The sequence below is a fragment of the Mastigoproctus giganteus genome, chromosome 9 (genome assembly GCF_048544385.1).
Source record: "Mastigoproctus giganteus isolate SK-2022 chromosome 9, ASM4854438v1, whole genome shotgun sequence".
Classification (NCBI taxonomy): Eukaryota; Metazoa; Arthropoda; class Arachnida; order Uropygi; family Thelyphonidae; genus Mastigoproctus; species Mastigoproctus giganteus.
The window spans coordinates 174,239,805-174,254,407 of record NC_143583.1 but is presented as its reverse complement, the minus strand read 5'-3'; the positions used below and the strand labels follow the sequence as shown (position 1 = coordinate 174,254,407).

The window sequence follows — 14,603 nt, the reverse complement described above, 5'->3', positions numbered from 1 at the left end:
ACCCAATTGGTGCATTACTCGGAGGTTTCTGCTACTCATATGCAGTACTTTTACATTTGTCAATGTTAAACTTCAGTTGGCACCTGTCAGCCCATCTGCTCAACTTTTCCAGATCCTGATGCAATAATGTACTATCATTACTGTCATTAATAACCCTGCCAACCTTTGTATTGTCTGCAGACTTAGACATTAATCCTTATATATCTTTATCAATATCATTGATAAATACAGAAAACAACAATGGGCCCAACACCTCACCCCAGGGGATTCCACTAATATCATTAATGCATGAAGAGCAGTGTCCATTGATTACCACTCTCTGTCTTCTCCCACTTAAACATCCTTTTATCCATTGTAGCAACTTGCCCTTAATGCCATACTGTTCTAAGACTTCCATGTGCAACAGTATCAAAAGCTTTTCTAAAATCCAAGTATATGATATCCAAATTATTTTTCGCATCCAGTTCCTTTGTGACCACATCACAATCCAATTAAAGTTGTCAGACAAAACTTCCCCTTAACAAACCAATGCTGTGTCTGAACTACAACTGCAGTCTTGTCTAGATGATCCTGCATTGCTTCTGTAACCAGTGACTCCATTATTTTCCCTGGAACAGAAGTTGAACTAACAGGTTTGTAATTACTCGTGCCTCCCTTCGATCTCCCTTTACGAATTGGGGACACATTTGCACATCTCCAGCCTGTGGGGACCTCCCCCGAGTCCAAGGAAGCTTTCATAATTATGGCTAAGGGTTTGCTTACTTCCTTTAATATAACTGGATAGATCTCATCCGACCCAGGGACCTTTCTTTCTTTCAATTTCTCCTCCACTTTGCTTTCAGTTATTACAAAATCATTTAGCTCCCTGCTAGAATTTGATAAGCTTCTGGGCTCCACTTCCCTCCAGGCTTCCTCATGTGTGAATGTCGATGTCAGCTTGTCATTCAGTTTGTCAGCTACTTCAGCAGGTTCATCAACACTCAAACCTTTAATGTCAAGTGGACCAATCTGATTCATCCCCTTACTTCTAGAGTTTATATACATAAAGAAGGTTTTATTGTTTTTCTTTGCATCCTTTGCAAAAGATTTTTCATGGTCTGCCTTTGCTTGCCAAACGTCTTTTGTGACTTGATTACAGACTATCTTATATCTACCATAGCCATCTTGTGTCTCCTGAAAATTTATATGCATTTTGTGCATTTTTCTTCTCTGGAACGAATCTCATTAGTTCATCTGACATCCATTTAGGCCTAAACCTTGAACAGTATTTCTTAGTTGGTATGAAAAGCCTAGTAGCTTCCAAGATTAATTCCTTGAATGCTTCCCATTTAGAATTTTCTGTTGGTAACATCATCAGTTACCAACAGTTATTGTATAGAATTAAGAAATCTCTGAGACCACTGTAGTCGCCTTTACGAAAGCAAAAACCCTTCCCTTTAGCCTTGATGGTAATTACATCTTTAAGTAAATCCCACATCAGTACACTCTGATCACTGCCACCTAGTGGTTTCTTTATCTGCAGATTCTTAATGCATGAAGAATAACTGCTGATAATCAGATCAAGAGTATTACTCCCTCTGGTTGCCTCTCGAACATGCTAGTGTTATGAGTGACCAACTCACAAATTCCAGTCTATATTTGGGAAGTTAAAATCTCCCATTATAAGACAATCTGATTTACTGGCCAACCATTTCTCTGTACCGTTGTTCGTTTTACTCATCAGAATCATTAGGCCTATAACACACTCTTACTCTCAACTTGGTTTTCCAGTGCTTGAGTCACACACAACTGAATCAACACTGCACTGTCCACCCATGTCACAATGTTATAACACATTGTGAAAATATAGGATGAAATTAAAAAGTGAACAATTTTGAATTTTTTCTCACAGATAAAAGGTTGAAAGAAGCATGCTTTCTTAACCTTTTTACTTAAAAGTATACTAATCAGTGCTAAGGGGGTGGTAACATCAGGATTATTCAATTCGTTGTACACTATTCACGTGATCCCAAGTGTCAGTGACTGACAATTCAGTGTATGACAGTTCAGTGTACAAGATAACTTGAATGATATTTCACTGTATGTGACAATTTGGTTCATGACAGTTCAGTGTTCCAGACAATTTGGAGAATACAAAGATTTGTTGAATTCTTTCAGAGAGTTTGGCAAAGCAAGACAGAAAATGCAAACTTTTAATATGCCGTGCTGCAAATGGTGAATTTAGTCATCACAATATCAATCTTTGATATTTTATATTTTTGATGGACCATACTATTCACCTTCATTTTTTAATGCACATTCTACTTCTTTTTTTTTTTTTTTAGGTGTTCCTATTTAAAAAGTACTACACTGGTTAAAGATAAGGATTACAAGAGACCCTTGTTTGCACTTTACTTTCACTTCTGTAAGTTGCATTTTTTTAGGAAATACACATGGGGGGGAGGCAGTTGTTCCAGAGACTAAAATTAGAGATCATTAAAGGATGTCAACTGGGTAATGTGCATCTTCTGATGTTCAGTTTACAACCCACACTATATTTTTATTGAAAGAAGTTAGTAGTAGGCTACTACCATGGATGGTTAAGGTTGTGTAGGGGTCAGAATTGGAATCCAAGTGCCCTACATGGAAAAGTGCTCTGGCCTAGTGTGGCATTTTCACTAGAGGATCATGGTAGTTCTTGACACTCCTGACTAAGGGATGATATGCCAAATGACACTTAGCATGGAGGATGGTAGCTAAAAGGGTGTTTTAATTTTGCACCAAGCAACTAAGGTTTTTAGACATCAGTATGTAATACCTGTGAATTACATATATTGTAAAAATTAAGATTAATGCCTGTGTTTTAGGCTATCAAAGTCCATGCTGTTCTAGCAGGATAGATTGTTTGACAGTTGGAAAACCAGAAGTAACTTACATACACAGAAATCAGATGGAAGAAATTAGCATTAGTAGAGGGCATATGATGCAAGAAAGCAAGCTTATATAGCATCAGCCAAAAATCCTTCCCGTTTCACTCACTCCAAAAGTTTGTCTAGTTCACCCTTGAATTTATTTAAACTGTCAACTTCCACAATGACAGATGGAAGTTTATTCCAGTAATCAACTACCTGCTGGCTAAAGGAAAATGTCCGCACATCTTTCTGCAACTGTCTTTCCTTAATTTGAATTTATGCCCCTTTAGATGCAGAATCCCAGCAAGAGGAAGAATCCCATCAGCATTGAGCTTGCTCAAACCATTCAAGGCCTTATACACCTCAATCAGATCACCTCGCAGGTGCCTAGTCTCCAGATGCTGCAATTTGCAGAACTTAAGCCTATCTTGGTAACAGCAACCCTGTGTTCCACTCACTAATCTTGTTGCCCTTCTCTGTGCCCATTCTAGTAGCTCAACATCTTTCCTAAAACTAGGCCTCCAGACCTGTATGCCGTATTTAAAGTGTGGCCTGACCACTGCCTTATACAAGAGGATAATCACATCCTTATCCCTGCTAGAAAAATTCCCATATATCATTGACAAGACCTCTTGCAGCCTGTCTGCACTGCTGAGAAAACTTCATATCTGACTGTACAATTACCTGCAGGTCTTTTTCATTCTCCACTACCTGCATGTAGTACCACATAGTAGGTATGTTACTCTGGGGTTACTACTACCCATATGCAGTACTTTGTAATTGTCAATGTTAAACTTCAGTTGGCACCTCTCGGCCCATCTGCTCAACTTTGCTAGATCATGTTGCAGCAGCGTACTGTCATTATCAACTCTACCAACCTTCATATCATCTTCATAAACTTGGAGACTAAGCCTGATATACCTTCGTCAATATCATTGATAAATAAACAAAACAACGATGGGCCCAACACAGATCCCTGGGGAACTCCACTAATAACATTAATCCATGAAGAGCAGTGTCGATTGATTACCACTCTCCCATCCCTTTATCCATAGCAGCAATTTGCCTCCAATGCCACACTGCTCCAATTTGTGCAGCAGTCTTCCATGTGCAACAGTATCAAAAGCTCTTCTAAAATCCAAGTATATTATTATTATTATTATTGGCCATATGGTGCAAGGAAGGCTGAGGCTTATGCTGCACCAGTCAAAGAAAATTCCCAAGTTACCCTGAGAGAGAGAGAGAGAGAGAGAAGAATGATGATATCCAGCTCAGGACCCTGAGTGTGCCAAGCCCATGTTCAACAAATGTGAGTCCCTGGTACAGAATTACATATACAGATGCCAGGTGGGCAGGAGCAACAGTGCGTAGCACATGCTTCTTGATTAGACCGGGGTTCGAGCCTGTGACCACCAAATACAGAGGATGCGGAAGGTCAGGAAATGACCACTGCATATCCCACGGAGCAATATGGCCTTAGTTGCTAATGCTCCTAAAAACCAAACAACAACAACATACAGTTTAGAAACATTCATTGACTGAGATTTCAGAAGCTAGAATAAACTTACTGATATAGAAACCAGAAGTAAAGGAAATAAATGAAAATGATGAGTGTTTCTTTTTTGACTTTTTGAGGATTGGAAATCAGAAGAAAATTCCAAGCAATTTTTACAGTAAAAAAGAAATGAAGATAGCGACCGTGAAATGTTAAAAATATATTATTTTATTTTATTTTTTATTTTTTTTTTTTTTCTAAATTTCTGCATTTCACCTTTTTAAGTTGCCAAAATTTCTCATTTCCTAAGCTTTTTATTTCATTGATTTTGTCAATTTATGCTCTCTGTGTGATACATCAAATTGTTACACACAGCGAAATATCCTTCACCAAATTGTCTTATACACCAAACTGTCATGTGCTGAATTGTCACATAGAGCAAATTGTGTTACACCAATCTGTCATACATATTTTCTTGCAATAAATTGACATGGACCTGGTAGTACCCATTCAGGTGTTAAGGTGTATTTAGACAAATTATTTGAGTAACGGACAGGTGATCCAAGAAGGTAGTGTTTGTTTATTTTATTTTTTTCACTGATTCTGTTTAAGCTTGCATCATTTATGACTACTAATACTGATTATTTCATAACAGCTTTGCATTTGAGAAAAAAATTCATTGTATTGAGAATGTTGTTTTCACAGTATTTTACCAAGATTTAATATGCAATATATACTGTATAATGCAAGCATCCTTCTCCTCATTTCTGTCTCCTGAATAGTTAGCTGGATAAAAAATGTACAAGGACTACAAACTTGTTAAACTTACTTTTTAGAAACTAGGTTCAGGAAAACTAATTTCATGTCAAATTTCTAAATCCTTTGTGTCTGGCTATCATGCTGTTTATTGTTATGAATTGTTCAAGTAAGTTGGCACATATACAAGTAGAATAAGTCACGCGCACATTTATTTAATTTACGTTGGTTTCCCTTATATATTTCATTACTTCATTATTGCCTCTTGTTCTTTGGCTTACTGAATCGTGTGCATGATCATTTTGTCATTCCTTTTAGTGTTGGAAAGTACTTTTCAAACTATAGTTTTTCATTTCATGCCTATCTTTCCAGCCAGATATCTTTGAAACTATTTCACACAGGCATACAGCCCTGAGATACTCAATTTTCCACTCATGCCCATGTTTATACACTGCTTGAAAAAATTAACAGAACAAAATGATTTTCAGGAATATTTATTGTGAAAGGTGTCACTGACGATGAATATTTGATATAATAGGCATCCTGGCATGCAAATTCCGAATATCCAATAGAAATCGATATACCACCTTACAGAGCCACACATTATGCAAATTATACATGCCTATAAAAACACAGGTTCTGACCACATCACTTCATTCCCATTTTTTGGCTTGTTCTGTGGGATAGCCTCATCTCCAGTACTCAGGATGGCAAGTCATCTTCGTTTAGACGATTTTTTGAGATGGCAGACTATTGCGCAACTTGAAGCTGGCAGTCGCAGTTGGAGTGGCATGTTGGCTTAATGTGTCACACAGTGTTGTCTCGGTGATGTGGAAGCAGTTTCCGGAAACAGGAACCATTACAAGAAAAGCTGACCAAGGTCGTCCGAGGGCTACATCAACCAGAATAGACCACTATCTGACTCTAACAGCAAAACAGAACCCTACAAGGCCTCCTCCGTAGCCAGGTGGGCAGGAGCAGCAGTGCGTAGCACACGCTTCTTGATTAGACCGGGGTTCGAGCCCGTGACCACCAAATACGGAGGATGCGGAAAGGTCAAAAAATGACCACCGCATATTCCCGGAGCAGTATGGCCTTAGTTGCTAATGCTCCTGAAAACCAAATAGCAAACAAACAACAGAACCCTACGATGTTCTGCCATCAATTGTCTCTTGAGGTTGCTGTGGCCACAAGTGAAAACATTTCCAACCGCACTGCATTGAGCAGGCTCAATTCAAGTGGACTCTATGCAAAGAAGCCAGTGGCTTGTGTCCCGTTAACTGCAAACCACTGCAGGGCTTGTCAAAACTGGTGCCATAAACACGTGACTTGGAGCCCTGACAAGTGGGGTACAGTTCTATTTTCTGATGAGTCCCGTTTTAGCCTACAAACAGATTCTAGACGTTAGTTCTGGAGACAACGAGGAATGTAGCACCATTCCTCTAACATCAGAGAGGGACACATACGGTGGAGGCAGTGTTCTCAGAAATTTCATTCCTTCAACATCACAGAAAGGGACACGTACGGTGGTGGCAGTGTTCTTGTGTGGGGCGGAATAATGATGAATGGGAGAACTGTCTTCACTTTTTTATGAGGGATACCATAACTGCACAGAGATACAGAGAACAGATCCACGAGCTCTGTGTGCGACTTTTTAGGGGTGCAGTTGGCCTAGACTATCTTTTTGTGCACGACAGTGCCACTGTACATAGAGCTCAAATGGTGGAGGAATATCTTGAAACTGATGATATCCATAGCCTGCTGTAGCCAGCATGATCACCAGACTTAAATTCCATTTAACATGTGTGGAACATCCGTAGGCAGCATATTGTATGCCAACAGCCATTACTCCTCAGTCACTTGGGGAGCTAAGGTCTGCACTGTTGGAAGAATGGGATTTGTTGCCAAAGAAACTTATAGACACCCTTATATTGAGCATGGTTTACCACTGTCAGGTCTGTGTAGCCATTGAGGGGGTGGGGGAGGGGAACATATGCCATACTGATCTCATGTGACCATATTTTCGAGCATCTTGTATCGATTTCTGTAATGTGATCTTTTTGGTAATTTTTATAAATGCTATAAATGTTCCTTATACATGTCTGAAGTTTCTCATTTCATTGTTATTCTATGATACACCATCATACCAGATTTTGTTCTGCTTCATCACAAGCTGCAAGAGTTAATGCCACATTTTCTGCATGTTCTGTTAATTTTGTCCAGCAGTGTGTTTTATCATGTTCCATTAACTTGGCAGTGGTGATAGCTTGTCCAAGAGGTCCATCAGCAAATCATCTATTGTGTGTACAGGATTAGTAGCTGTTTCTCACTCTACCTTCCTAAATACATATCCAGTCTTACTTGAGTAGTTTATGCAGCCATAGTTACTGTAATTATTTGAAGCATGGTGATAGATGCCACTGTTCATGCTACCTTGCTATGGAAGGTGAGATATTGTTCATTTCATTTTATGTTAGCATTAGTAAAGGCATACGATGCAAGAAAGCAAGCTTATGCAGCATCAGCCGGAAAAAAAAAATCCTCCCATTTCACCCCTCCATTCATTCCAAATTCCTGTCCTTAAATTTATTTAGGCTATTAGCTTCCACAACAACAGAAATGAAGTCTGTTCCAGCAATCAACTACCTGCTGGCTAAAGGCAAACTTCTGCACATCTATTCCACAACTGTCTTTCCTCAATTTGACACTGTGCCCCCTCAGGTTCTTAGTCTGAGCAAGAGGAAGAATCCCATCAGCATTCAGCTTGCTCAACCCATTCAAGGCCTTATACACCTCAATCAGATCACCAGGCACTGCAATTTGCAGAACTTAAGCCTTTCTTTGTAAGAGCACCCCTTTGTTCCCCTCACCAATCTTGTTGCCCTTCTTTATACTTGTTCTAGCAACTCTGCATCCTTCCTAAAATTAGGCCTCCAGATGTAGACAGTACGCTAGGTGTGGTCTGACCATTGCCTTGTATCACCTCCCTGTCCCTGCTAGCAAAATTCCTATATATCATTGACAAGACTCCATGACATCTGCACTGCTCAGTGAACTTCATATTTGACTGCACAGTTAATCCCAGGTCTTTTTCACTTTCCACTTCCCTGAGTGTAGTACCACAGTTGGTACGTTTCTCTTCAGTTATTGCTACCCATATGCAGTACTTTGCATTTGTCAATGTTTGAATTATTATGCAGAGTTCTTTCTTCTCTTATTTATCATTACAGTTATTTACTTTTACAGGTAGCCCTCGATTTGTGCTGGTCCGATTTGCACCAATTCACAATAGTGCCGATCACTAACCACAACGCCATTTTTATTTTTTATTCATTTTTGCAAAAAAACTTTTTTTTTTTTTTTTTTTTATAAATTGAAAGTTTAAAATCATCAGACAAAATTTATCAGCATCATACTGTGCTATCCACTGTTCATATGATTTAGGACAGTCTGAGGCAATCAGCAATTAGCACATTTGTATCAGAGACTAGAAAGATTCCTGCCCTCAAAGTAACCACTCCTGGATGCGGGTAGTAAAGGTCCATGCGGTGAACCATTTAGTGGTTGTTTACGCTATTTACACGTGTTAGAAATTTATTATGCTGGCATTTTTTATTAATTGTGCTATTAATAAATTAAATAAAAATAATAGTGATATCCGTGTGCAGTTTTTGACAATCGTGTTATAGTTTTTAATTTAATAGAATAAAGAAAGCCATGTCTGATAAAAGAAGTTCATTGAATCCTAGTGCAATATTCGGAGGATGGAATCTGGTGAAAGCCGCCCTATTGTGTGTAGGGCTATGAATATGGCTCCATCAACTATTACTACAACTATGAAGAATGCCAATAAAATAAAATAATCGATGCAAAGTGGTAGGTAAAATTTTTGGTGCCTGGAACCTAACCCTGTGATTTCCCATTGACTTCGTTATATAAAGGGTTCCATTTACGTCTTCTCTAGATGATCCTGCATTGCTTCTGCAACCAGTAACTCCATTATTTTCCCTGGAACAGAAGTTAAACTAACAGGTCTATAATTACTCATGCCTCCCTTCGAGGCGCCTCCATAGCCAGGTGGGAAGGAGCAGCAATGCGTAGCACACGCTTCTTGATTAGACCGGGGTTCGATCCCGTCACCACCAAATACGGAGGATGTGGAAAGGTCAGGGAATGACCACTGCATATCCCAGAACAATATGGCCTTAGTTGCTAATGCTCCTAAAAACCAAATAACAAACAAACACGCCTCCCTTCGATCCCCCTTTACGAATTGGAGATACATTTCCACATCTCCAGTCCGTGGGGACTTTCCCCGAGTTCAAGGAGGCTCTCACAATTATGGCTAAAGGTTTGCTTACTTCCCTTGCTGCCTCCTTTAATATAACTGGATAGATGATATAAGTCCCATCCACTCCAGATGCCTTTCTTATGTTTAACTTCAACAATTTCTCCTCCACTATGCTCTCAGTTATTACAAAATCATTTAACTCCCTGTTAGAGTTTGATAAAAATCTGGCCCTCTCCTCCTTGAATAACTCCTCATGTGTGAATGTAAATGCAAAATACTCATTTAGTTCAGCAGCTATCTGAGAATGATCATCTACAGTCAAACCATTGATATCAAGTGGACTAATTGATTCATCCCCTTCCTTTTAGAGTTTATATAAGTAAAGGAGTCTTTGCTGTTTTTCTTTGCATCTTTTGCCAAAGATTTTTCATAATCTGCCTTTGCTTGCCTAACCTCCTTCGTGAGTTGATTACAGATTAGCTTGTATCTACCATAGGCATCTGTGTCACCTGACAATTTATGTGCAGTCCATGCATTTTTCTTCTCTGTCACGGGTCTCATTGATTCATCTGACATCCATTTGGACCTGAACCTAGAGCAGTATTTCTTGGTTGGAACAAAAAGCCTAGTAGCTTCCAAGATTACTTCCTTGAATGCTTCCCATTTAGAATTTTCTGTTGGTAACATCATCATTTGGTCCCACTGTATAGAACCTAAAAAATCTGAGACCACTGTAGTCGCCTTTACGAAAGCAAAAACCCTTTCCTTTACCCCTGATGCTAGTTACATCCTTAAGTAAATCCCACATCAATACACTGTGATCACTGCCTCCTAGTGATTCCTTTATCTGTAAATTCTTAATGTATGAATAATCACTGCTGATAATCAGATCAAGAGTGTTACTCCCTCTTGTTGCCTCTCTAACATGCTGCTGTAGAAAACAATGCCAATTATCTACTTCGGCAGTTCACTACGAACAAAACATGGTGTGATGCCACTAACTCGTTTACTATTGGAGTTTAGTGTACATCAATCATTAAAAAAATATCAGCATTTGTTTTATACCTTGTATTTTCAGGAACATTTTCTTCCTACTACAGGCATCGGCAAAGTTTTTCATGTTTAGACAGTATAATACCTTTGTTATCCTCGTTTTCCTTCTCTCTGCATCGATATTGTCACTAGTTATTTGATTTGGATTTTTTTTTTTTTTTTTCTTGATTTTTTTTTAAACTATCCAGAATGTCAGAGTCATTCAAATATTCAGATAATGTGATCATATAAACCAGAGATGTCAAATTCATTTGAGCCATGGGTCATTTCCCAAAGTAGTGTACCTCAAGTGGGCTGCACACAATCTACAAACTTTGCCATTGCTAAGCCTAAAGATGCTTTTTAATTGCTCAGATTTTGCTTGTTGCTAATTGATACTTGCAGCTGAGAATGCACTAATAACTAATTGAAAGGAAATAAAAGTCTGAATAAACAACAGAACAAATAATGAAAAGCAAGTTTATTCCAGATAATACAATATTTCAATGAGGAAATATACATGAAATTAGGTAATCTAGGCCTTTTTGCAGACACTTGACTCCATTTGCTAGCAACCAGCTTCTCAAGATTTGGAGTCAAAGATTTGAGAAGACACAACCTTCATTATGAAAGAAAGGTTGGCATCAGTTAGCCTTGATCTTGGGCTGTTTTGCTAGCTTTCATACACAAAAGCATTGTTCATATAAATATGTGCTCCCAAAATAACAATCTGTGCAGCAAACTTTCTTATCTCTGGGTATTTTTTCTCTAAATACTAGTAGATTTTTGGGATCCCAATTTTTGGTATTTCTTTTTTAAAATTGAATCATTCTGCAGATCAGTTAGTTCCATTTGTGTGGAAATATTATATTATATATATATTATATTATTATTAGCCATATGGTACAAGGAAGCCTGAGGCTTATGCTGCAACAGCCAAAAAAAAAATTCTGAATTACCCTGAGAGAGAGAGAGAGAATAGGAATCAGAAGTAGAAGGGAATCACCAAGAAAGAGAAGAATGATGATATCCAGCTCAGGACCCTGGTGTGCCAAGCCCATACTCACCAGATGCAAGCACCGGGAGCTCTCTCGACATTAAAAGAAAAAGGACCCGTGAAAAGAGAAAAATCTTCTTAGTGCTTCTTGAAATCTTTAAAGCATCTATCAAATTTGTCTTTAAGCTTTTCTATTCTGTCACAATATTTTGAAAAGGTATAACTTTGACTGATTTTTCAACTTTTCACACATAGAAAAGTAAGTCAGAGTACCCTCTTTTAATTGATTTTGCCACGCAATCAACTTTTTTTAAAAATAGCCAGTGCATTGTGCATGTCTGTTATCAACTGATCTTTTCCCTTTTAGTCTGACATTTAGATCATTTAGGTGACCTGTAATATCTACTAGGAATGCCAGACTTTGTACCCAAGACTGATCCTTCAGAAGCAATACATCCTGACCTTTCATTTCTAGAAACAGTATTATTTCTTCCAAAAGTAAAAAAAAAAAAAAAAAACCTCTGTGTAGTATGGCAGCCCTTCAGATTCACTTTCCAAGTCCTTAAGAAGGAGAGTAAACTGGCAGTGATTCAGTCCTCTGGACCGGATGAAGTTCACAGTTTTGGCAAGTCTTAAGCACATAGTCCAGTTTCAGTATTTTTTCGAACACATCCTGCTGATGAATTTTTCGAACACATCCTGATGCAAATACTCGTCCTTTGGTTTTTTTTTTAGTGTTGATACAGATCCTTTGATTTTGCCTGTCATTGCTGGAGCGCTATCGGTAGCCACAGTCACAGCTTGAGAGGAAGCTTGTATTTCTCCAGAATGCTCAATACGGTGTCACAAATGTCTTCCCCAGTAGTAATTCCACGGATGGAATCATTTCCAAAAACTCTTCAGTTGCTTTCAAATTGTCATTGCAGGCTTGAAGAAACAGTGCAACTTGTGGCACATCTTGAATATTGTTACTTTTGTAAAGTACAATTGAAAAACACCAAAATGTTGCAGATGTTTCCTGAACTTGTTCGTGCAAGTTGTCTGCTGTCTCAGTTATCCTTTCAGCCACTGTTTCTTGACAACGAAATTTCTTGGAACACTTTCACATTTCCAGGACAGACATTTTCAGCTGCTTTTATAATGCATTCCTTAACCACGGAGCCTTCACTGAAAGGTTTGGAATGTTTTGCCAGTGAATAGCTGATTTCATAACTTTCTTTCACTACCGATTCACTGTCTTCGTTAATTTTTGTAATTACATTTTGCTGCCTTTGAAGTGAATTCTTCATATCCTTTAGTTTTTCTTCTCTTAACTTACACTCTAAGTGGGAAAATTTTTATTTGTGAATTGTATCATAGTATTGTTTAATATTGTACACTTTGACGACACTAATTGATTCATTGCGAATAATACATACGATTTTACCTTTTACCTCTGTTCAAAAGTAACTCATCTTTCTTGGAATTGTCTCCCCTCATCAATAACCTTTCTTTTTCTGGTTGACTTGGAAAGCGACATCATGTCAGAATCACATATATGTACGAATCACAACATAAAACTGTTTGTTTACTGACTTTATTAAATATAAACAGCAACACAAATATTAACTCACTCACTCACATTACGATGTAACTGACTCGAACAGTATGAAAGCTGCAGTAAAACGATCTGTCAGCGAAATGATCGCTTAAATAGGCAATGGAAAATTCTGTAAATTGCACAATCACAGAAAGCAGTGGAAAGCGGTAAAAATGCATTTTAGAAAAGTCATTATTTTCCATGGAGGCAGTGCAGGCCACAAAAAAACCCGGCACAGGCCACCAGTTTGATAACGCTCTTCCGTGAAACAACAGATGATTATTTGTCGGGGGAAAGAAAATCACTCTCTCCTAATTCTCTAATAATTTACAGTAGCGCCCTGTTAGAGAATTTGGGAATACTACTTGATTTACTCACTGTTCACCAGCGTGACTTCTCAGTATGTGGGACAGGTGGTCAGATAAGTTTTATGAGTATTGTTAAGTTGTAGAATGGTAATCCCTTTAACTCTCTTAATTCAGAAAAAAAACAAACTTTTTTTTCTGAATTTTAATAATATGCTATTTTTGTTTTAAATAAAAACAAATATTTACCAAAAATTTATTTTCATTTAAATAATGTTATTATTCCCTCCTTTAAACTTGGGTGGATTGCTATATAAAAATTGAAAATGTAATGAAACATTTTTTAATGAAAATGACTCACATAAGTTTTTTTATTACTTGTAGTGAATATTCCAGTCAACTAAATTTGACCACCCAGTTATACAACCAGGAGAATTTTAAGTCTTTGAAGTGTCAAGGATTTTCGTGGGTAGGTCCCAGCCAGAGGGAAGTGCTTGTAGGTCCAAATGCTACTGTTAATGTGCCATTACAAGTGTGTTTCAGCTCCACAGGAACATACAATATAGGAAATTTAGTTATCCAGAGCAGACTGGTAAACAGTGAAGAACAGGAAAAATCATACTTATCCCATATTTTGGCACCATGCTTGATCATTATAAGTGACTCTAGACTTGTGACAAACTAACATCTGGTTTTCTGGTGTATATCAAAGTAATATGTTTAAAAAGGTTGTGCCATCTTGCAAACATAAAACCATTTGGCACATAAAGCTTTAATATTTAATCCCTTGTAATAATAGCCACTAATATGAAGTATGCACCTGTAAACCAGATCATGTAAGAAAATGCAAGAGCAAAGAAGTTATTGGGAAGTAATTCCCATTGTACATTGTGGAATAATAAATTTGAAATTAAATAATTTTAAGCGAGCCTTTTTAACATATTTTGTAATCTTTGTTTTTGAAATTTCTTTTTTTGTAATAAAAATCAATGGTTGAAGCCAATTCAGAGAATTTGTTTTAATTTTAAAATAGATCTTTTAAAATTATCTTTGTTAGCAAATTTGATCTGTCTTTAAGATACACAAAATTAATAGTCTAACAGAATCTACCAAATTACCACCAAAGGCTTATTTATTTTCCAACACAGATTGGTATAGCTATGGAATTGTTTCCTTGATAATAGATTGCTCAATGTTGACCTTTAAATTATCTGTGACACTGTGATCTGCCACCCATGCCCAAATTACACACTGAAA

At 37.7% G+C, this 14,603-nt stretch overlaps 1 protein-coding gene across 3 annotated transcripts in view; it reads left to right on the top strand.

The window, feature by feature from the left end:
• The window catches only part of l(3)76BDm (trafficking protein particle complex subunit 8 homolog l(3)76BDm), a 582,307-nt gene extending 568,037 nt beyond the window's left edge, over positions 1-14,270 (top strand). For all 3 annotated transcript variants that reach the window (XM_090380612.1, XM_090380611.1, XM_090380610.1), the window contains one exon: positions 13,731-14,270. In XM_090380612.1, the coding sequence (XP_090236738.1) occupies positions 13,731-14,031 (301 nt within the window). In that variant the 3' untranslated portion in view covers positions 14,032-14,270. The remainder of the gene's footprint in view (positions 1-13,730) is intronic.
• Positions 14,271-14,603: the final 333 nt, after the last annotated feature.